This window comes from Globicephala melas, chromosome 12 (assembly GCF_963455315.2).
Source record: "Globicephala melas chromosome 12, mGloMel1.2, whole genome shotgun sequence".
In the NCBI taxonomy this organism is placed as follows: domain Eukaryota; kingdom Metazoa; phylum Chordata; class Mammalia; order Artiodactyla; family Delphinidae; genus Globicephala; species Globicephala melas.
Genome location: NC_083325.1, coordinates 68,930,633 through 68,952,313, shown reverse-complemented (window position 1 = coordinate 68,952,313; position 21,681 = coordinate 68,930,633). Strand labels below are relative to the sequence as shown.

Below are 21,681 nucleotides of genomic sequence, written 5' to 3'. Positions count from 1 at the left end.
ATCAGCTTAGGTACTAGTCCAGTCCTTGATTCTCCTATGATAGAATTTCTTTTCTGTATCTGTCTTGTCCATGAGTCATTTGCCTGTCTGCTTCTCTTGCTTTCTAGCCCATCTTGAAGGCTGGAGATGAAATAGATGAGCCAAGTGAGAGGGAACGTCTCCGAACAGTTCTCAAGAGACTGGGAAAGCTGAGGTGCATGCGTGAGGTAAGAGCCCAAAGACAGCAACTCCTTCTGCCTGGAGCCTCAGGTCAATGTCTTTCTTTTACTTGCTTCCATGTCTCCTACTTCTCCCTTACAGACCTGGTTTTGTGTCATCTTCCAGCATAAGAGCGACTTCTGTTTTTCAGGGTCTCCTGAATTCATTAACAGTTCTTTATTTTCTTTCTCATCTCCAGAAATTTGTTCTCCCTTTTCCCTTTGTTTGAAGGAGTTTCTTTGTCATCCTTTCTTTAGTGTGATAAAGAGGATTGTAGTAACCTCATGTGAGGAACTTTGATATTGCTGGCTGTTTGATATTGGGGTGGAGTTGGATCATAGACCAAGGAGGAAGCTGTGACACAGACGAGGTATACAGTTCTAGTTTACTGATTGCTGACTAAGTTGATTGAATATCATACTTGGTGGTAGATAGGACAGCAGTTGGGCCAGGGACAAGGAAGAGTTGTGCGAATGGGAAATGCTGGAGAGGGTCTAGTGATATCAGAGCGTCTGTTTGTATGATGTGGCCGTTTAGAAGTTTAGAAATCATATAAAAATATGTAAGATTATAATATAGGCCTCTCTCCTTTGTTCAGAGTTGCTCTAGTAGCTTCACCAGCATCATGGGATATCTGTATCATGTCAGAAAATGTGGCAAAGGGGCTGCAGAGCTGGAGAAGATGACCCTGAAATGTCACCACTGTGGAAAGCCATATAGATCGAAGGCTGGACTTGCGTATCATCTGAGGTCAGAGCATGGGCCTGTGAGTACTGATTGCTTTCCAGACCCTGTTTGGGGATCTGTTCTGCGGTGACTGCTTGCCCCTGCATCTTTCCTACATCCTTGGTTCCTCATTTGTAGTCCCTTTTAATCTGAATGTTTTTGTTCTCTCTCTTCCTTGTTCTTTTGTGCTCTCCTGTCTGATCATTATTAGGTTAAAGAAATCAAAGTTCATTGTATAGTCTGGGCAGAAGTAAACTCATTACTATATTTTTAAAGCTTAAGGCATTCTCCCTAAGTGAGAAATTTTGTGGGATTCTATCCAGCCGATCCCTCTATTCCAGTTTTTTTGTCTTGAATTTTTCTTTTCCTGATTACATTTCTAGGCTCCCCCACCTCGTTTTTTCTTTTTTAGCGTTAAGTTTCAAGATATAACTTACATATGGTAATTAATATTCATTCTTTTTAGTATACAGTTATGAGTTTTGACAAAAACATACAGTCATGTAATTACCACCATGATCAAGATACAGAACAATTTGATCATGCCCCCCAGATTCTTCTGTGTCCCTTTGTAGTCATTTGTTCTTCCCATCCCCAGCCTCTGGCAACCACTGATCTATCTCCTGTCCCTATAGTTTTGCCTTTTCTGGAATGTCGTATAAATGGGCTCATACAGTATATACCCTCTTGAGTCTGGCTTCCTTCACTGAGCATAATGCATTTGTGATTCATCCGTGTGTTGCATGGATCATTAGTTTATTCCTTTTTGTTTCTGTCTAGGATTCCACTGTATGGATATTTCACAATTTATCCATTCACCAGTTGAAGAGCATTTGAGTCATTTCTAGTTTGGGGCAGTTTTGAATAAGCTGCTATAAACATTTACATAAAGGTTTTTGTGTGAAAATAAGTTTTGATTTCTCTTGGGTAAATACTTAGGAACAGGACTGTTAGGTCATATGATAAGTGTATGTGTAACTTTGTGAGAAACTGCCAAGCCGTTTTCCTAAGTGGCTGTGCCATTTTGCATTCTCACCAGCAAAGCATGGGAATTCCAGGAGCTTTGCGTCTTTATCAGCACTTGCCCTTGTCATGTTCATTTTTAAAATCCATTCTAATAGGTATGTAGCAGTATTTTACTGCCGTTTAAATTTGCATTTCCCTAATGACTAATGATATTGACCATCTTTTCATCTGCTTATTGGCAATGTCAGTCTTTAATGAAGTTTCTTCTTTAGTGAAGTGTCTGTTGAAATCCTGTGTTCATTTTATTGTTGCAGTTTTTGTTGTCTTGCTATTACGTTTTAAATATATTTTGAGTTTTTTACATATTCTGGACACAAGTCTTTTTTTTTTTTTTTTTGGCGGTACGCGGGCCTCTCACTGTTGTGGCCTCTCCCATCCTGGAGCACAGGCTCCGGACGCGCGGGCTTAGCAGCCATGGCTCACGGGCCCAGCCGCTCCGTGGCATGTGGGATCTTCCCGGACTGGGGCACAAACCCACATCCCCTGCATCGGCAGGCGGACTCTCAACCACTGCGCCACCAGGGAAGCCCTTTTTTTTTTCACATCTTTATTAGAGTATAATTGCTTTACAGTGGTGTGTTAGTTTCTGCTTTATAACAAAGTGAATCAGTTATACATATACATGTGTTCCCATATCTTTTATTTATTTTTTTATTATTATTATTATTTTTTGCTGCACTGTGCAGAATGCAGCATCTGAATTCCCCGACTGGGGATCAAACCTGTGCCCCTTGCATTGGGAGCGCAGAGTCTTAACCACTGGACCAACAGGGAAGTCCCTGGACACGAGTGTTTTAGCAGATACATGTTTTGCAGATATTTTCTCCCAGTCTGTAGCTTGTCTTTGCATTTTTTATAGTGTTTTTCAAAGGGCAGAATTCTTAATTTTCATAAAGTTCAGTTTATCTTTTTTTTCCTTTTATGGATAATGCTTTTGTTGTTGTATCTAAGATATCTTTGCCCAATCCAGTGTATAATTTTCTTTTGCTGCATTATAACAATCACCATAAAATTAATGGCTTAAACAACACAACTGTATTATCTCACAGTTTATTAGGCCAGAAGTCCAGGTTACAGCATGGCTCAGCTGGTTCCCCTGTATAGAGCCTCACAAGACTGGAATCAAAGTGTCGGTAGGGCTGTTCCTTTCTGGAGGCTCGAAGAGACGATCTGTTTCCAGGCTCATTAAGATGGTTCAAGAATTCAGTTCCATTCAGGCATAGGACCTCATTTCCATGTTTGCTGGGAGATGTGCTCAACTTCTAAAGGCTACCTGCAGTCCCTGGCTCATGGTCCATTTATCTTCGAGTCAGCAACAGTATTGAGTCTCTCTCATGCTTGAAATGTCTCCTGCCTCTTTTTTCTGTCACACCTCTCCTACTTAAAGTCAACTGATTATGGACATATATTAGATTTATAAGAATATCTTCACATCAGCATCTAGATTAATGTTTGGTTGATTAACTGATGACGGTAGCCTCACCAAGTTGACACATCAAAAAACCATCATGCCCAGGATCACAAAACGTTCTCCCTAGGTTTCTTCTAGAATTTTTATACTTTTATGGTTTACATTTATGGCTATGATCCATTTTGAATTAATTTTTGTATATGGGTTGATGTTTATTTCTTTGTATATGGGTATATCTTGACTTTTAACCACTTGCACTTATTCCAACACAACAGATTTTATCCTGCTAAGAAGCTTTTTACCAGTAAAATATGCATTAAGATGGTAGAGCTTTATACTAGCGGTTAGCAAGCTAGTAAGTAGCTTTCTTTTCTTCTTTTTTTTTTTTTTTTAATAGCTCTTTCGATATGAGAGCAGGAAGGACAGCCTTTAATCACTGGATCTGATGGAAGCCATTTCTCAGGCCTGTGTTTTACTGTGTCTTATTCTTGCAGATATCCTTCTTTCCAGAGTCAGGACAGCCAGAGTGCTTGAAGGACATGAGCTTGGAGGCAAAGAGTGGGGGCCGAGTTCAGAGGCGTTCTGCCAAGATAGCTGTATACCACCTGCAGGAGCTGGCCTCTGCTGAACTGGCCAAGGAGTGGCCTAAGAGAAAGGTGCTTCAGGATCTGGTGCCTGATGATCGGAAGGTGAGGCAGAAAGTAGTATTAATTTTGAACCATTATGTCTGATACTGGGCTTACCACATACAGAAAAGTAAACACACTTGAGTGAGTACATGATAGACAATATTTTGCTCCTTTATCCTTGGAGATGGAGTATATCTGATCCAGCTTCAGTGTTTGGATTCATGTAGGTCCTAGAGTGACAGTCTTTTCAGAAGTTCTTTAAGGAGCCCTCTTAATTTTAGGCTACTTCCATGGTGAACCTGACTTCCCAGGTCACTTTTTTGTTTGGTCTTTGCCCAGTATATTTCCACTTTGTTAGTTCATATGTAGTAGTTTAATATTTAGTTTAGGTAGGTGTTTTCAGTTCGTTTTTATAGCAGTAGAACCCCTTTCCCCACCTACTTTTTTTTCCAAATAATAAAAGCTTATGCAAAACACCAGTATATAAAATAACTAAAAATGGAGTTGCTCTGAGTAACTAGGGGTAGTGAGCCCAAAGGCTTGTCTACTTAGCCTTCTCCTTGATACTTTTATCATTCCCCTCCACGGCCCCAAATGCACTTCTGAGGGGTGCAGAGCCCATCTTGGAAGCCTTTGGTTTAGAATAAACAGATCATAGAGGAAAGGAGCCCTATTTGGCCAAGAGGAGACAAGGAGTATATGACAGTGGAGTAGTCATGGGAAGGGGTTGGAGGGCTATACAGTAAGGACTAAGATCAGAGTTAAGGGTCTGTTACTCTCCAGGGTGTCAAGAAGAATAGTTTAGATTTGGCCTGGTGCTTTGACCCATGTGAGAGGAATGTTATGTATTATAAGAAAATAGGTCAAATCTAGAAGTTAACACTTTTTCTTATTTGGTCTAAAAATCAGTCCTACTGGTGTCCAAGAAGTTGGATCCTATTTTTCAATATCAGAACATCCTTTCTTGTTTCAGACTTATTGCCACTTTTTTCCTGCCACAGGCTAAAGTACATGGTTATCTAAATTCAGTTTAGTTGTGAATTTTGCACAGTGATATATATCTTGTGATATTGCAGTCCAGTTGCTTTCATTTTGCATGGTATGCGTTAGAGAATTTGTTAGCTCACTGATAAGTTTTGGTATTGTTACCTAGCAGATACTTTCTCAAAATCATCAAACAGTTTTATATTTTGACCGTGTATGGGTTTTAAGGCATAATTATTTTTTTTTAACATAAAAACTTAATTTTTTGGATTGTGGTTCAAAAGTCAAAATGATGACAAACATTGAGATATCTCACTCTCATTTGTCTTTTTCCTCTCCTGTATCTATGATTAACCATTCTTACTAGTTTCTTGTGTGTCCTTCTGGTGTTTCTTGATGCAAACACAAGCAATTTGATTAGGAAAACCTCCTGTGTTTTCCTTTACTCTCACACTCACAACACTTCTGATACCAGATGTGTGGGGTTTTCCCACACTGGCCAATTCTCCAACACCAGCTGGGTATCCTACAATTTAATATAGTCTGACACTATCTACTTGGAGTTAATATCAGATCATATAAGTTAAGGGCTCAATCCCACAAGACTGCTTCAACTTCAGATTCCAGTCATAAGTCCCAGGTTGTCAACTTGTACTCTGATGGATTGGCTATAAATTGGGGTTCCCATGACCCCTTGCTTGGGTTTGATAATTTGCTCAAATGATTCACAGAACTCAGGGAAACACGTTTACTGGTTTATTATAAAGGATGTAATGAAGGGTACACATGAACAACCAGATGAAGAGATACATAAGGTGAGGTCTGGAAGAGTCCTGAGCATCAGAGCTCTTGTCCTGTGGAGTTGGGGGTGTGTCACTCTCCTGGCACATAGATATGTTCACCAACCCAGAAGTTCTCTGAACCCTGTTATTTGGGGATTTTTATGGAGGGTTCATCGCATACGCATAATTGATTATTAACTCCATTTTCATACCTCTCTTCTTGCCAGAGAATGGGAGGTGGGCCTGAAAGTTCCAAACTTCTAATCATTGCTTTGTCTTTCTGGTGACCACCCTCCTTCTAGGAGTCCACCAAGAGTCAACTCATTAGAACAAAAGATGCTTCTGTCACCCAGGAAATTCCAAGAGATTTAGGACCTCTGTGCCAGATATTCCTATAACTGAGGGAATTACAAATTTTAGGAGCTCTGTGTCAAGTACCAGGGTCAAAGACTAAGTATTAGCAGGATCTAGGGCGCAGAGACCAATATATATTTCTTACTATTTTACGAATATATATTCCTTTTTAAAAAACCTTTATATTTTGAAATAATTTTAGACTTACAAAATAATTGCAAAATTAGTACAGAGTTTCCATGTGCTCTTTACCCAGCTTCCTCTAATGCCAACATTTTACATGTAAGTATAACAGGATCCCATCAGCATCCCATCAGGATTCCACATTTAATTTTGTTTACTGTGTCTCCTTAGTCTCCTCTAATCTGTTACAGTTCTTTGGACGTTCTTTGTCTTTTGTGCCCTTGACACTTTTGAAGAGACTATCTGGTTATTTTGTAGAATATCCCTAATGTGGGTGTGTCTGGTATTTTCTCAAGATTAGATTGAAGGTTTTATGTTTTTGGCAAAAATGCCTTCAAAGCAATGTTGGCCCTTCACAGTGGACCATATTAGGAGGTATATGTATCTTTTTACTGATGATAGTAACCTTGGTCACTTGATTAGGTGTCCAGTTTTATCCATGGCAAAATTACATTTCCCCTTTGTAAATTAATAAATATTTTGTGTGGAGATTGAGACATTCAACTAATCTGCCTTATTATGCTTCTGCCTACTTTAGCATCCATCAGTGATTCTTGCCTGCAACAATTATTTCTATTGTGTTTTAGTCTAATGATGATTTTCTGTTTCCATCATTTCTTATTCAATGTTAATTGGAATTCTCCTGTGAGAAAGATCTTTTTCTTCTATTAATTTATTTATGTAAGTATGGAGTCATGGATACTTACTTTATTCTAGGGTTATAATCCAATGCTATTATTATTTTGCTGCTCAAATTGTCCCAGATTTGGCCATCAAGGGCTCTTTCAAGTGGGCTCCTGTGTCGTTTCAGCATGTCCCTATCACTTTTTGAGCACTTTTTAATTCTCTGACACCATGAGATACTGTAGGTGCATCTTGTATTTTTCTTGCCCCAGCCCTGGAACCAACTGTTCCTCTAAGGAATCCTACTTTCTTTTATTGGAGAATATATTTAGAAACAAAGATTTGAGTGCTAGGTGTACTCATTCCTACTGGGATGTCATTGCTTCTGGGTCCTCTTGACGGATAGAAATATGACATTTATGTATGAATATTCATGCACACATACACATAATAGTACTTATTCTATATCTGTCTGTTTAAAGCCATGATTCATCTCCAGTCCAACACTACAAGTTTCATTCACACCTTCTTTTTTCCTTACTTATAACTCCTTTCTCTAGTAATGAGAATCCTGGCTGTCACTGTCTACAGTATATTTATTTATTTGCTCAATCCTACTGTAACATGAAGTAGTTTCAGAATTGTTAACCCATACCTCTGTAAAAAACAAATTTACTAACTAGAGACTAATATTTATATATAGTTTTTTTAATCTTTAGCCTTAGCATATATAGTCAAAGTACTGTTTTCCAAAGTTTCTTAGGTTGGTTCCCACCTCCCCCACTCCTTTCATTATGTTTCTCATTTGTAATAATTATATTTCTCGTTTGTAATAATAAGGTTCATGTGTTACTCTTATTACATTTTGGGTTCCCCCTACATCCTATTTAATTTAAACCATTCATGGGGGAGTAGCCAAAATGGTAGAGTAGTACAACTGTGAGCTCACCTCCTCCCATGGACAGACCTGTTTACAAAGCAACTATCTTTGAGGATGAGGTGAAGACTAGCAGAAAATAGCAGTTATATCCACAACTAAAGATGTAAAGAAGGAACTACAACAAGATGGGTAGGAGGGGCAGAGACATGGTAGTCAAGACCCATATCCCTGGATAGGTGACCCACAAATGGAAGAATATTCACAACTGCAGTGGTTCTCTCCAAGCTGTGAGGGGTCTGAGCCCCATATCTGACTCCTCCCCAGCCTGGGGGTCCTGCACTGGGAAGATGAGCACCCAGAATGTCTGACTTTGAAGGCCAGCAGGGCTTGCATACAGGAGAGCCAGAGGGCTGTAGGAAACAGAGACTGTCCTCTTAGATAGCACACCAAAAAACCTCACGCACTCCAAGACCCATTACAGAGACAGTAATTGGAAAGAAGCCTCAGTCAGACCCACTTGCTGGTTTTGGAGAGCCTGCCAGAGAGGCAGGAGGCAACTGTGACTCCCCCAGGGGAAACAGTCACTGGTGGCCGCCATTTTGGGGAGCTTGTTTGACTGCGAAGACACCGGTGCTGGCAAGTGCCATGCTGGAGTCCTCCCTCTAGCCTGTGAGCACCAGGGGCTCACCACCCACCAGCCAGTCAGCACCAGCCCCAGGACCGGCTCAGGCTGAGCAGCTACCACACTGGGACCCAGCTCCCTCCACCACTGGGCACAGGACCTGGCCCCACCCACCAGCAGGCCTGCACCAGCCCTGACACCCCTAGAGCCTGGCCCTGCTCACCAGTGGGCCAGCACCAGCACTAAGAGCCCCAGGTTGCACAGGCAGCTTTTCTGGGACCTGGACCTTCCCAACAGTGGGTTGGCACCAGCCCCAGGACCCCCTGGGCTATGCAGCCAGCCTTACTGGACTTGTCCCACCCACTATCAGGCCAGCATCATCCCTGGGTGCCCCCAAGCCTGGTAGCCAGCCACCCTAGGACCCAGTTCTGCCCACCAGCAGGTCACCACCAGTCCCAGCGCCCCCTGGGGACCTGCTGTCAGCTGCACTGGGACCCAGTCTTGCCCACCAGTGGGCTGGCAGCCACTGCATGAGTCAGGGCCTAGCAGCCAGCTAGACCAGGTGCCAGCCCCGCCTACCAGTGTGCCCGCAGTAGCCAGCCCCGCCACAAAAGAAGGGCTCACATAGCCCACATAGGGGGAAATCCCTAGAGCGTATTGTTCCGGTGACCAGAGGGGAGTGTGCTACTAGGTGCCACAGGATGTCTCATACATAAGGCCACTTCTCCAAGATGGGGAACTGTAACTGACCGGTCTAGTATATGGAAATAAACACAGAGAATTAGGCAAAATGAGAAAGAGGACTGTGTTCCAGACAAAGGAACAAGACAAAATCCTGGAAGAAGAACTAAGGAAAGAATAGATAAGCCTTCTACCTGATAGAGTTCAAGGTGATGCTCATAAAGATACTCAATGAAATCAGGAAAAGAATGGACGAATACAGTGAGAAGTTTAACAAAGAGTTAGAAAATATAAAGAAGAACCAAAGAACTGAAGAATACAGTAACTGAAATAAAAAATACACTAGAAGGAATCAACAGTAGATTAGATGATACAGAAGAACAGAAGAGTGAACTGGAGGACAAAATAGTAGAAATCACCCAAGCTGAGTAGAAAAAAGAAAAAGGAATTTTAAGAAATGAAGATAGTTTATGAGAACTAACATTCACATTATAGGGGTCCCAGAAGGGGAAGAGAGAGAAAAGGGGGCAGAGAATTTATTTGAAAAAATAATAGCTGAGGGCTTCCCTGGTGGTGCAGCGGTTGAGAGTCCGCCTGCCGATGCAGGGGACACGGGTTCGTGCCCCGGTCCGGGAGGATCCCACGTGCCGCAGAGCGGCTGGGCTCGTGAGCCATGGCCGCTGAGCCTGCGCGTCCGGAGCCTCTGCTCTGCAACGGGAGAGGCCACAACAGTGAGAGGCCCGCATACCACAAATAAATAAATAAATAAAAATAATAATAATAGCTGAAAACTTCCCTAATTTGGGGAAGGAAACACATATCCAGGTCTAGGAAGCATAAAGAGTCCCAAACAAGACAAACCCAAAGGGGTCTGCACCAAGACACATTGTAATTAAAATGGCAAAAATTAAAGACAGAAGATCTTAAAAGCAGCAAAGTAACTAGATACATACAAGAGAACTCCCACAAGACTATCAACTGACTTTTCAGCTGAAACTGCAGGCCAGAAGGGGGTGGCACGATTTATTTAAAGTGATGAAAAAACCTACAATCAAGTACTCTTCCCAGTAAAGCTATCATTCAGATTTGAAGGAGAGTTAAAAGGTTTTACAGATAAATAAAAGCTACAAGAGCTCAGCACCACTAAACCAGCTTTATAAGAAATGTTAAAGGGACTTCTCTAATCGGAAAAGAGAAGACCACAACTAGAAATATGAAAATTACAAAAGGAAAAAATCTCTTTGGTGAAAGCAAATATACAGTAAAAATAGGAAATCAACCACTTATAAAGCTAGAAGGAAGGTTAAAAGACAAACTAGTAAAATCATCTATGTGCATAAGGGATATACAAAACAGAAAGCTGTAAAATATGTCAAAAACATTTGAGGGAGAGAGTAAAAATGCATGGTTGTTAGAATGCCTTCAAACTTAAGAGAACATCAACTTAAAAGAAAAAATATATATATATGGGCTGCTGTATGTAAACCTTATGGTAACCACAAACCAAAAATCTGCAATAGAAAAAAGAGAAAGGAGTCCAAAACTATCACTAAAGATAGTTATCAAATTACAAGGAAAGAGCAAAAGAAGAAAAAGGAACAAAAAACAGCAACAAATACCCAGAGAACAGTTACCTAAATGGCCATAAGTACATAACTATCAATAATTACTTTAGACGTAAATGGACTAAGTACTCCAATCAAAAGACATAGAGTAGCTGAATGGACACAAAAACAAAACATGTATACATGCTGTCTAAAAGAGACTCACTTCAGATCTGACTGACTGAAAGTGAGGGGGTGAAAAAAGGTATTCCATGCAAATGGAAACAAAAAGAAAGGTGGGGTATTTATATTTATATCAGATAAAATATTTATATCAGATAAAATAGGTCTTAAAGACCGTAACAAGAGACAAAGGACATTACATAACGATAAAGGGATCAATCCATATTTATATCAGATAAAATATTTATATCAGATATTTATATCTGATATTTATATTTATATCAGATAAATATATTTTTATCAGATAAAATATTTATATTTATATCAGATAAAATAGATCAGATATTGATATCAGATAAAATAGGTCTTAAAGACCATAACAAGAGACAAAGGACATTACATAATGATAAAGGGATCAATCCAAAAAGAAGATATAACAGTTGTAAATATATATGCACTCAACGTAGGAGCTCCTAAATACATAAAGCAAATGTTAACAAACAAAAAGGGAGAGGGACTTCCCTGGTGGTCCAGTGGTTAAGACTCTGCGCTCCCAGTGAAGGGGATGTGGGTTCAATCCCTGGTTGGGAAACTAAGATCCCACATGCCGTGTGGTATGGCAGGAAAAAAAAGGGAGGGGTAGAAATCGACAATAACACAATATTAGTATGGGACTTTAACACCCCATTTACATCAATAGACAGATCATCCAGACAGAAAGTCAATAAGGAAACACTGGCATTAAATGACACATTAGACCAGATGGACTTTATATGTTTTATATATATAACATTCCATCCAAAAGCAGAATACACATTATTTTCAAGTGCACATGGAACATTCTCCAGGATAGACCACACGCTAGGCCACAGAACAAGTCTCAATTTAAGAAGATTGAAATCGTATCAAGCATCTTTTCCAACCAGAAGGGTATGACACATGGAGGCTAAGCGATATGCTACTCAGCAACCAGTGGGTCACTAAAGAAATCAGAGGAAACTGAAAAATATCTGGAGATGAATGAAAATGGAAACACAATAATTCAAAATCTATGGGATGCAGCAAAAGCAGTTCTTAGAGGGAACTGCTAAATTCTAATGATACAAGCCTACCCCAGGAAACAAGAAAAATCCCAAATAAACAACCTAACCTTATACCTAAAGGAACTAGAAAAAGAAGAACAAGCAAAACCCAAAGTTAGTAGAAGGAAAGAAAGAATAAAAATCAGAGCAGAAGTAAATGAAATAGACACTAAAAAATAAATAAGGAAACATCAATGAAACTAAAAGCTGGTTCTATGAAAAGTTAAAAAAAACTGATAAACCTTTAGCCACACTCATCAAGAAAAAAGAGAGTGACCAAATAAATAAAAGGAAAAAGGAAAGGTTACCACTAACAACAGAGAAATACAAATGATCATAAGAGACTACTATGAATAATTACAGTATATGCCAATAAAAAGGACAACCTAGAAGAAATGGATAAATTCCTGGAAACATCCAATCTCCCAAGACTGAATCAGGAAGAAATAGAAAATATGAACAGACCAAATTGAATCAGTAATTTAAAAGCTCCCTACAAACAGAAGTTCAGGACCAGATGGCTTCATAGGTCAGTTCTACAAAACATATAAAGAAGAGTGAACACTGGTCCTTCTCAAACTGTTTCAAAAAATTGAAGAGGAAGGAACACTTCTGAACTCATTCTATGAAGCCAGCATCACCCTGATACCAAAGCCTGACAAAGACACCACAAAAAAAGAAAATTACAGGTCGGTATCACTGATGAACATAAAGCAAAATCCTCAACAAAGTATTAGCAAATCTAATTCAACAATACATTAAAAGGATCATACACCATGATCATGTGGGATTTATCCCAGGGATGCAGTGATGGTTCAGTATCCACAAATCAATCAGTGTGATATACCACATTAACAAACTAAAGAATGGAACGTATGGGGTTATCTGAATAGATACAGAAAAACTTTTGACAAAATGCAATCCATCTATGATAAAAATTCTCAACAAAGTGGTTACAGAGGGAACATACGTCAACATAATAAAGACCATCTGTTACAAGCCTGCCAGTAACATCCTACTCAATAGTGAAAAGCTAAAAGCATTTCTTCTAAGATCAAGAAGATAAGGATGCCCACTTTTATTAAACATAGTTTGGAAGTCCTAGCAACAGCAATCAGACAAGAAAATAAAATCAATGGCATCCAAATTGGAAAGAAGTAAAATTGTCACTGTTTGCAGATGACATAATACAATATAGAGAAAATCCAAAGGATACCACAAAAAGCTATTAGAACTGATCAATGAATTCAGGAAAGTTGCAGGGTACAAAATTAATACACAGAAATCTGTTGTGTTTCTATACACTAAAAACGAGCTATCAGAAATCAGAATTAAGAAAACAATCCCATTAACAATTGCATCAAAAAGAATGAAATACCTAGGAATAAATCTCACAAAGGAGGTAAAAGACCTATACTTAGAAAACTAAGACACTGATGAAAGAAATGGCAGACAACAGAAACAAGTGGAAAGATATACCATGCTTATGGATTGGAAGAATTAATATTATTAAAATGACTAAGAAAGAGGAAATGCTTATAAATAAAACCAGTTTTGTACTGTGATTTACCAAAGGTTCTTTAGGTTACCTTTCTTACTTCCTCCATTAACCTCTATGGGCTTGGATCTGTTCTTCTGTCTCAGAGAATCAGTTTCCTTTCAGATGCTTCCATTTTTCAAGCAGGAGGACTGTGTATTACCAATGGTGAACTTTGCAAGAACTGTCTCTACAGGTGTTAACTCTTCTGGAAACTAGTTATAGTTGTAAGAAGAGACTAACTGGTGTCAAAGCATGAGAAAGGAAGTGCTAGGAATAATTCTACTTTTGCAGTATAAGCAAAGAATAGATGTTCTATTCCCTGAGTTTTCTGACATTCTTTCAGGTTGAACCTTAATCTTTTTGTGTTAGAATTTTTAAAATATCAAAAATTAACATGATGTCATTGAAGAAAAATGATAAATGCAGATAAGCAGGCAAAAAATGAAAATCACTCAAAATTCTAGCACCCAGAGAATACCACTGTTAACATTTTGATTTATAGCCTTTGACCCATATCCATATATTTCTATTGAATATGTAATATATATATGTCCCTTGAGTATAATATATACATATTATATATATATTATAGAGAGGGAAAATTTATATTGCTTTCTCTTTTGTAACAAATATTTTAACTGTATAATGCTCTGTCACTAGCTTTTTTTTTTCAACTTTAGATGAAATGTTATATCTGAAAGTCTCCTGTCCTCTGTCAAAAATCAAACTATTTTAAGACAGAACAATAGGCAATTATACTTACGTGTTTCAGGAACTTTAAAGGATCTTACATATTATCATTTTTGTGTATGAAAATATACTTCTGCAACTCTAGAATTATATGAACCTGAAGAGTTATGTAATTCTGTTACTTTTGGGGTATTTTGGTTGAAAGTTGGATTCCTCCAATAAAATGTTTCTTGTCTTGTAGTTAAAATATACTCGTCCTGGGCTACCGACCTTCAGCCAGGAAGTACTACACAAATGGAAGTCAGATATCAAGAAGTATCATCGCATTCAGTGTCCTAACCAGGTGGTTCTTTCTCATTCATTTATTCACTAAATGTTGATCAAGCATCTGCTGTTTGTTTCAGTTATTTATTCCTTTGTGACAAAACACCTGAACTTTAGAGGCTTAAAACATCAATTACTTTGTTAACGATTCTGTAAGTCAACAATTCTGTCAAGACTCAGAGGGCAGTTGTATATGGCACCAGCTGGAATCATTCATGGGTTGCATTCTGCCGGAAGCTCTGATGGGGCCTGAATGTCAGGTGGCTTCTAAGCAGCTACTTCAGCTGGGAGATTGATTGTCCACATGGCCTCTCTCTCTTGCATGGTAGTTGGGTTACCAGTGGGGTACATGGTGACTGAATTCTCAGACAGAGTATTCCAAGAACATAAAAGCAACAGCTCAGATCTCTTAGGCCTAGCTTCAGAATTTGTTCAGCCTCATTACCATAGCATTCCGTTGGTCAAAAAAATAATAGGACTTACCCAGTTTCAAAGGGAGGATAAATGACTCACTTCTTGATGGGAAGAGTGGCAGAGAATTTCCAGGCATCATTAATCTACTACAGCTGTATATGCAGTACTTTGGGGAGGAGTAGATATATAAGAAGTAAGAGACACATTTGCACTAAAGAAAGCTGATTTTTGGAAAAACTTGAGCATACAGTTTTTTGTATTTTTGTAAGTATCAGAAAAGTACTAGGGAACAGAGTGTTTTAAGCTTTTTTAAACAACTTTTTTACCTCTTTTTCTTTTACCTTTCCTTGGTTTTCTTTTTGTTCTTTGGCTTACATATTTTTCTGTGTGGTTTGTGGTGCAATTTATTGGGTTTCTTCCCCCCTCCCTCCCCCCGCAAGGGTACAGTGGGTTAGTGCAAATGGCCAGATTGCTAAGAAAAGGATGCTGTTTGGTGTGGTCTTCACATGATTTCTTTTTCTCTTTTTCAGGGCTGTGAGGCTGTCTACAGTAGTGTATCTGGCCTTAAAGCTCACCTGGGCTCTTGTACATTGGTTTGTAACGTTCTGAACTATTTATCTTAACATGACCTCTAAAATAGTCTGACATGGAAGAGAATTCAGATTCGGTGAACAGCTAGTTGTCCTGTTTGCTATTATCTTCAAAGGCTGGTTTAGTTTAGTTTTGTTTTTTTTGTCCCAAAGATCCTCGGTCTGTTAATTGGGTGGGATGCCAGGGTATGTCCAAGATGCAGAATGGGCCAAAATAGCCGTAAGTCATATCAATGAAAAAATTTGGAGAAAAATATATAGTTCTGAGTCCCTACCAGGGATTTAACTTCTTCCACCTGAGCGTCTACCACACTGCGCCTGCCCTATCTTATTGGGCCTTCAACTTCCTAGAATCAACTTACATTGTGCTTATCTGGATTGGTGAAGATCCTCAAACCCATCTGAACTATTCCGGCTTCTGGGGATGGGAGGTGCGATCCCTGGGTGTTAGGCTAACAGCCATTCACCTCACTGAATCTTTTCCATGTTGACCCCAGTGCCCTGCAACCTACCAGTCATGGGGATGGCTGCCACTTTCCATTCCCATTCAGAAGTATCTCCTCACACAAAATAAGCACCATGGAAACCCGAAGCTTCAGGAGCAGAGAGAAGTCTCAGTCAAGGCAACAAGGGAGTTGGAGACATCCAAACCAGATCTGTCCAGGAATGCTTAGGAGTTCGTCATCTTGATCCTAGTTTCTGAGTCATTCAGCTAGATCTTATGGAGGGTACTCTTCTAATTCTGGATTCCTAAGGCACTCTTTGCAGCAGTGGATTGATTCTAGTGGGAAGAATTGCGCATTGGTGCCTCATTGAACTTAAGGAGTTTGATAATTTGAGGGGAGGAGCCAAGAGAACCTGCAAGTGAAGTGGAAGACATAAGGGAAGATAGAAAAACGTGACATGTTACATAATAAAATTAGGGGAACTTCAGGTTGTGTTGGGGAGGGTCAGTGGGGTCAGTGTTTGGTATAGAACTGCATTAGGATAGATGTGTTATGGTCATAGTATGCCCAAACTTGTTTTCCTAAATATAGTGGTGTTTCGGATTTTCTTCCTTCTTCACTTTGCTGAAGTAGTATCTCCTCTTTTCATCTCTGACAGTCCCTACCTATTGCCCAGGTATGTGTTCCTGAATTTACCCTTCTCTTTCTTTCTTTCTTGAAAATAGGGAACCTTTGTGGCTGGAAAATACAAGTGTCTTCTATGTCAAAAAGAATTTGTGTCAGAGAGTGGTGTCAAGTATCACATCAACTCTGTCCACGCTGAGGTGAGGTTTCTCCTTTCCCACAGTGTTTTTATATTCTTGTGGACCCCATGAATATGCCACAAGGGATGGGAATTTTGTGCCTGTTATTATAGGCTAAGACTGTCAGAGAGACTAAAGGGTCTACATTAGAGTTTCAAAACTTCCTAAAATTAGGCGTGTAATAGTGTTTTTCTGTGAAAGCATTTAAAATCACTGTGGGTGTGAGCATCCCTGACTCTTCTAGTTATCTTAAGTCCGATTAAATCAGACATCTGGGAACCAGGCTGCATTTACACCTTTGGAATTCTTGTTTCACAGCAATGTCTGTGCTCCTGTTTTCCGGTATTCCAACATCTTGGAGCAACCTGTTTTGAATATTGTTGAAATACCATATAGAAACAATGTAAAAGATGTTATTGAGACAATTGAGGCAACTTGAATACTAGCTGTACTACTAAGTAATATTAATGTGTCAATGTTAATATTCCAAAATGTGATAATTGTATTATAGTTATGCAGGGGAATGCGCTTGTTCTTAGGCAGGTACATGATGTTTTTAGGGATGAAGTATCATGTCTGTAGCTAAATTGTGAATGGTTCAGAGGAAGGGAGGGAGGGAGGGAAGAAGGGAGAGAAGGAGGGGAAGAGAGAGTAACAATGGTCAATCTAGGTGTTCATTGAACTATTGTAACTTTTCTGGAAAGTTTGTAAATTTTCAAAATTAAAAAATTATGTTAAAAATGCTTTAAGTTCAGAGGTCAAGAGTTTTCTCTTGGGGAAAGTTTTTAGGAGTCCAGGTGAACAGAGAAATTCTCTACCATATAATTAAATACCTTATTGCAAAAGCTCAAGGAGTAGAGTGTGCATTCTCTTGGCATATTTTACTGCAGATACTGTTGTTGCCTGGTGAGGAAAAATAGCAAGCGCCTGCGGCTGTCCTCTGCCCTCAGATGCAATAGTTCTTAGCAGTGTGGGCTTTAGTTAGTGTCATCCATTGTGGTTCCTGTTGCTTTACTGGTTGAAGCTTTGGGAATCCCTTTCCATATCTGAGATTTCTTCAGGAAGGCAGTCTTTTTTTTTTTAATAATGTTACCTTTCTATGCTTTGGGAAGTATTTGAAAGATAATTATCTCCTGACAAAATCTGGCCTTTGTATAGTTCACTTGTTTCTCCAGTTTCTGTTTCAAAAGTTGGAACCAACAAATTTCACTTAGTTTGGGACTTGCTCCCAAGTATTTGTTCAATAATTTATGCCTGTATTTATGAAATCCTTATGGTGTTAAACATGTTTACCTTGTTCCTCCCTTTCTGCCTCACTTTTTTTTTTTAATTATATTTATTTTTTTGGCTGCATTCAGTCTTCGTTGCTGCACGCAGGCTTTCTCTTGTTGCGGAGAGCTGTGTGCGGGCTTCTCATTGCGGTGGCTTCTCTTGTTGTGGAGCATGGGCTCTAGGCTCCTGGGCTTCAGTAGTTGCAGCATGTGGGCTCAGTAGTTGTGGCACATGGGCTCAGTAGTTGTGGCTCGCGAGCTCTAGAGTGCAGGCTCAGTAGTTGTGGCGCACGGGCTTAGTTGTTCCGCGGCATGTGGGATCTTCCCGGACCAAGGCTCGAACCCATGTCCCCTGCCTTAGCAGGCGGATTCTTAACCACTGTGCCACCAGGGAAGTCTTAATTTTTTTAAACTGAGACTCAGAGAGGTTAAGTTAATTTTCTGATGGTCACATGGCTAGAAACAGAGCTAGGATTTGCACCCAGGTGGTCTGGCTGCAAAATTCATGCTCTTAACCACTACACTGTCATGAAATAAAAATCTCCTATGGCTCAGTGCTTTACATCTCATGAGAAGATTTTTAAAAGGAGAGGAGTGGGTGGGATCATGCTAAGTAATCAGTAGTACCCGAAATCATGTCTTACACAAGAAATGCTTGTAATGACTGCTCTGTACTGAATTTCTCCAGTTTAAAAGACACAGTTCTAAGCTCTGGTTCCATATCTGTTTCCTCTTTACTGTGTTCTGTCCTAATCATGCCTTTAAAAAAAAATCTTCCCATACCACTTCCTAGTGCACTATATTTTGACTGGATAATGTTTCTGTTTTGCCTCTGTAGGATTGGTTTGTTGTAAACCCAACAACGACCAAAAGCTTTGAGAAGCTGATGAAGATAAAACAGCGACAGCAAGAAGAAGAAAAGCGGAGGCAGCAGCACAGGAGCCGAAGGTCTCTAAGAAGGCGGCAGCAGCCTGGCATTGAGCTTCCTGAGACAGAGCTGAGTCTTAGAGTAGGGAAGGATCAGAGGAGGAGTCATGAGGAACTGCTCGTGGCAACGTCCTGTAAAGAACCAGAGCAGGAGCCAGTGCCAACACAGTTCCAGAAAGTCAAGCCCCCAAAGACGAATCATAAACGAGGAAAGAAATAGGCAGTCAGTGTGAAAGCACTCCTGGGAGAGTGGATGGGATGCTGTGGTCACAGGGACCTGTGTGGAGAGGCCTGAGTCACGGGGGCCAAGTGAAGAGAAATTTACTCTTTCAGCTGTTTGTGTAAGGCTGTGGCACTCTCAGCTCCTTCCTCCTGTGTAAATTTCAGTGTTTTCCCTATTGATTCACGTGGACCCTCCACCACCCACACCCCCATCTCCTTTTTGGTAGATTTTCCTGCTATTCTCATTGGAGTCCTCCTATTTTTCTCTTATCTTGCCCAAAGAGCTCCTCCTTAAGGCCCACTATAGGCCCTTCTTGCCCCATACAAGACTAAGAAACCTGTTTGATTATCCTTTCCATACTGGGGTGTAGAATGTTCTTGGAAGCTCCATTGATTTCGTAGTCACTCCATCATCTTATAAAACAATTCCAAACTAACTCTTTAAAACCATACTGATTTATCATTTTGTATTTGTGATATAACAAGCCTAGAACCTAGAACTGTTGTCACTCCTTTAATAAGGTTCCCCCGTCTGCTTGGGTGACAGAATTTATGGAGGCTCTTTGTTGTCTCAATACGGTTTTAGGATTGAAAGTGAGAAAATAGATTTAGAATAAAAAAGCTAGACCCTCCGGACACAGGTTTTCCTAGGAAATGCTTTGTTTGTCCCAGGTGGCAGTAAGTAACTAGACCTACACACATGAAATGCAGCCTTAGGAGGAATGTGTCCCACACATAAAATGACTGGAAAGAAGAAAGTAGCAGCAAAAATAAATACCGCCTCAACTTCCCTGGGTGTGAGGCCTCCTCTGTTGCTATGACCAGTGCCCTCCTGCAGCTTGTCTTGCTCCTGACGTTTTGAGGATTGAAAGAGAAATAAACCCTTTTGCTCCTGATGTTTGACACAGAACCCTAATATTGCTGGTACTCCTGTGAGGATTGGTAGCCAAGGTGCACATTCCTTCTCCCCTGGACTTGACCTGACTTGTTAGTCTGCACTCTGTTAAGTCCTCGTATCTCCCTTTAGCCAAAGTCTGTCTCTTTGAATTTTCTGAGAATATTGTCCTCTACCTTCTTTTTTAGATGTTGTGTTCTGTCCTTTTTATAACCTGAGACTTTGACACCAGGTGTAGATATTTATCTGGAGTTGGAAAGAAAAGTTCTTTTTCTGAACCTCATGCCTACCTGATAGTATCTGTTAGCCTGTTTCTCTTTGAGGCTGGCTTTCCCTGGAGCATTGGTTAGAGCAGCTCTGTTGTCGTATTCCTGGATTCTCTTCCCCTTTTCCATAAATATTGGTCTTCTATATTCTTGCCAATTTTTGTGGCTTATGCCACATAAAAAGCCAGGGACCCTTAACCCTAATATGGACCAATACTGCCTTTTCAAATTCTGAAAGGCTGTTACCACTTTTAACTCTGTTCTCTGTGCTCCTCCATATAGCCTTAAAATGTGGGCTTTTGTGAAGACCACTTTCAAACATGGGAGCATTGAAACCTGATTGGGATACTGCCAGAACGGGTAGTTTTGCAACAAGGGAAGGATGTGGTCTGTCCACTCGACATTGTCATTGGCAGTTGCTCCCTTAAAGCCTTTTCCGTACATGAGGATTGTCAGGGAGGAAAATGGAGAAGCTCTGTTAATTTCTGGTGAGTAAGACTTGGGGAATATTTGGCAATGGCAAGAAAAATAAATGACTCTGTGTTAGAATGATGTTTTCCATTGTTCATTGACTCCAACGTGCTACCTGTCTCCTTGCTGACACAGTGTGTCTGGGGAAGATAACGACTAGAGATGGGAATGAGTTTGGAAGAAGTAACACGTACAGTTGTGTCAGTAGTTCTTTAGGCCCTGAAATATGCTGGTTCAAATGAATCCACTCATACCTTGCTTTATTGCTCTTCCTCTTACAGATAGCGATTTTAATTAAAGTATGTACATTGTTGTTTTAGACATAATGGTATTGCACACTTTAAATAGACTACAATATAATATAAACATACCTTTTATATGCACTGGGAAACTGAAAAATTCATGTGACTTGCTTTATTATGAAATTTACTTTATTGTGGTGGTCTACACCCAAACCCCCAATAACAGATGTGTGCCTGTAATTGGTTTGAGATTAAACTTGTCCAGTCTCATCCAGGGCCCTTGCAGGTGATCCTTTTATTTTTCCTGTCTGAGCCAGGGATCAGCAGGACTCACTAGAGATGATCCTAAATATATTAATTGAATTTTTAAGATTTTTAACCAAATTCATTAGAATAATATTTATTGAAGTTGAGCGGTATCAGGTTTAGCTAGATTTTGGAGCAATGTGAACTCCCTGCACTTTGGAATGGACATTGGGTACAATCAATTTAAAAACTAATTGGCAGGATCTCTTAAAATTGAAGATATGCCCTGAGACTCAGTAATTTCACTCCTACGGCTATACAAACTACTCCTGGTCAGGTGTTCTACTAGACATCTACAAGAATGATGTTGCAGTCTAATTTCCAATATGTACTGGAAACATCCTGTACCAGAGACTACTGGCTGT

General features: G+C 39.8%; 1 protein-coding gene across 4 annotated transcripts in view; it reads left to right on the top strand.

The window, feature by feature from the left end:
• The window catches only part of ZNF512 (zinc finger protein 512), a 35,252-nt gene extending 14,406 nt beyond the window's left edge, over nucleotides 1-20,846 (top strand). For all 4 annotated transcript variants that reach the window (XM_030858095.2, XM_030858097.2, XM_030858094.2 and 1 more), the window contains 7 exons: nucleotides 108-206; nucleotides 797-964; nucleotides 3,856-4,050; nucleotides 14,381-14,482; nucleotides 15,408-15,470; nucleotides 16,639-16,737; nucleotides 18,826-20,846. In XM_030858095.2, coding sequence (XP_030713955.1) covers nucleotides 108-206; nucleotides 797-964; nucleotides 3,856-4,050; nucleotides 14,381-14,482; nucleotides 15,408-15,470; nucleotides 16,639-16,737; nucleotides 18,826-19,134 — 1,035 coding nt within the window. In that variant the 3' untranslated portion in view covers nucleotides 19,135-20,846. The remainder of the gene's footprint in view (nucleotides 1-107; nucleotides 207-796; nucleotides 965-3,855; nucleotides 4,051-14,380; nucleotides 14,483-15,407; nucleotides 15,471-16,638; nucleotides 16,738-18,825) is intronic.
• The last annotated feature ends 835 nt before the right edge of the window (nucleotides 20,847-21,681 follow it).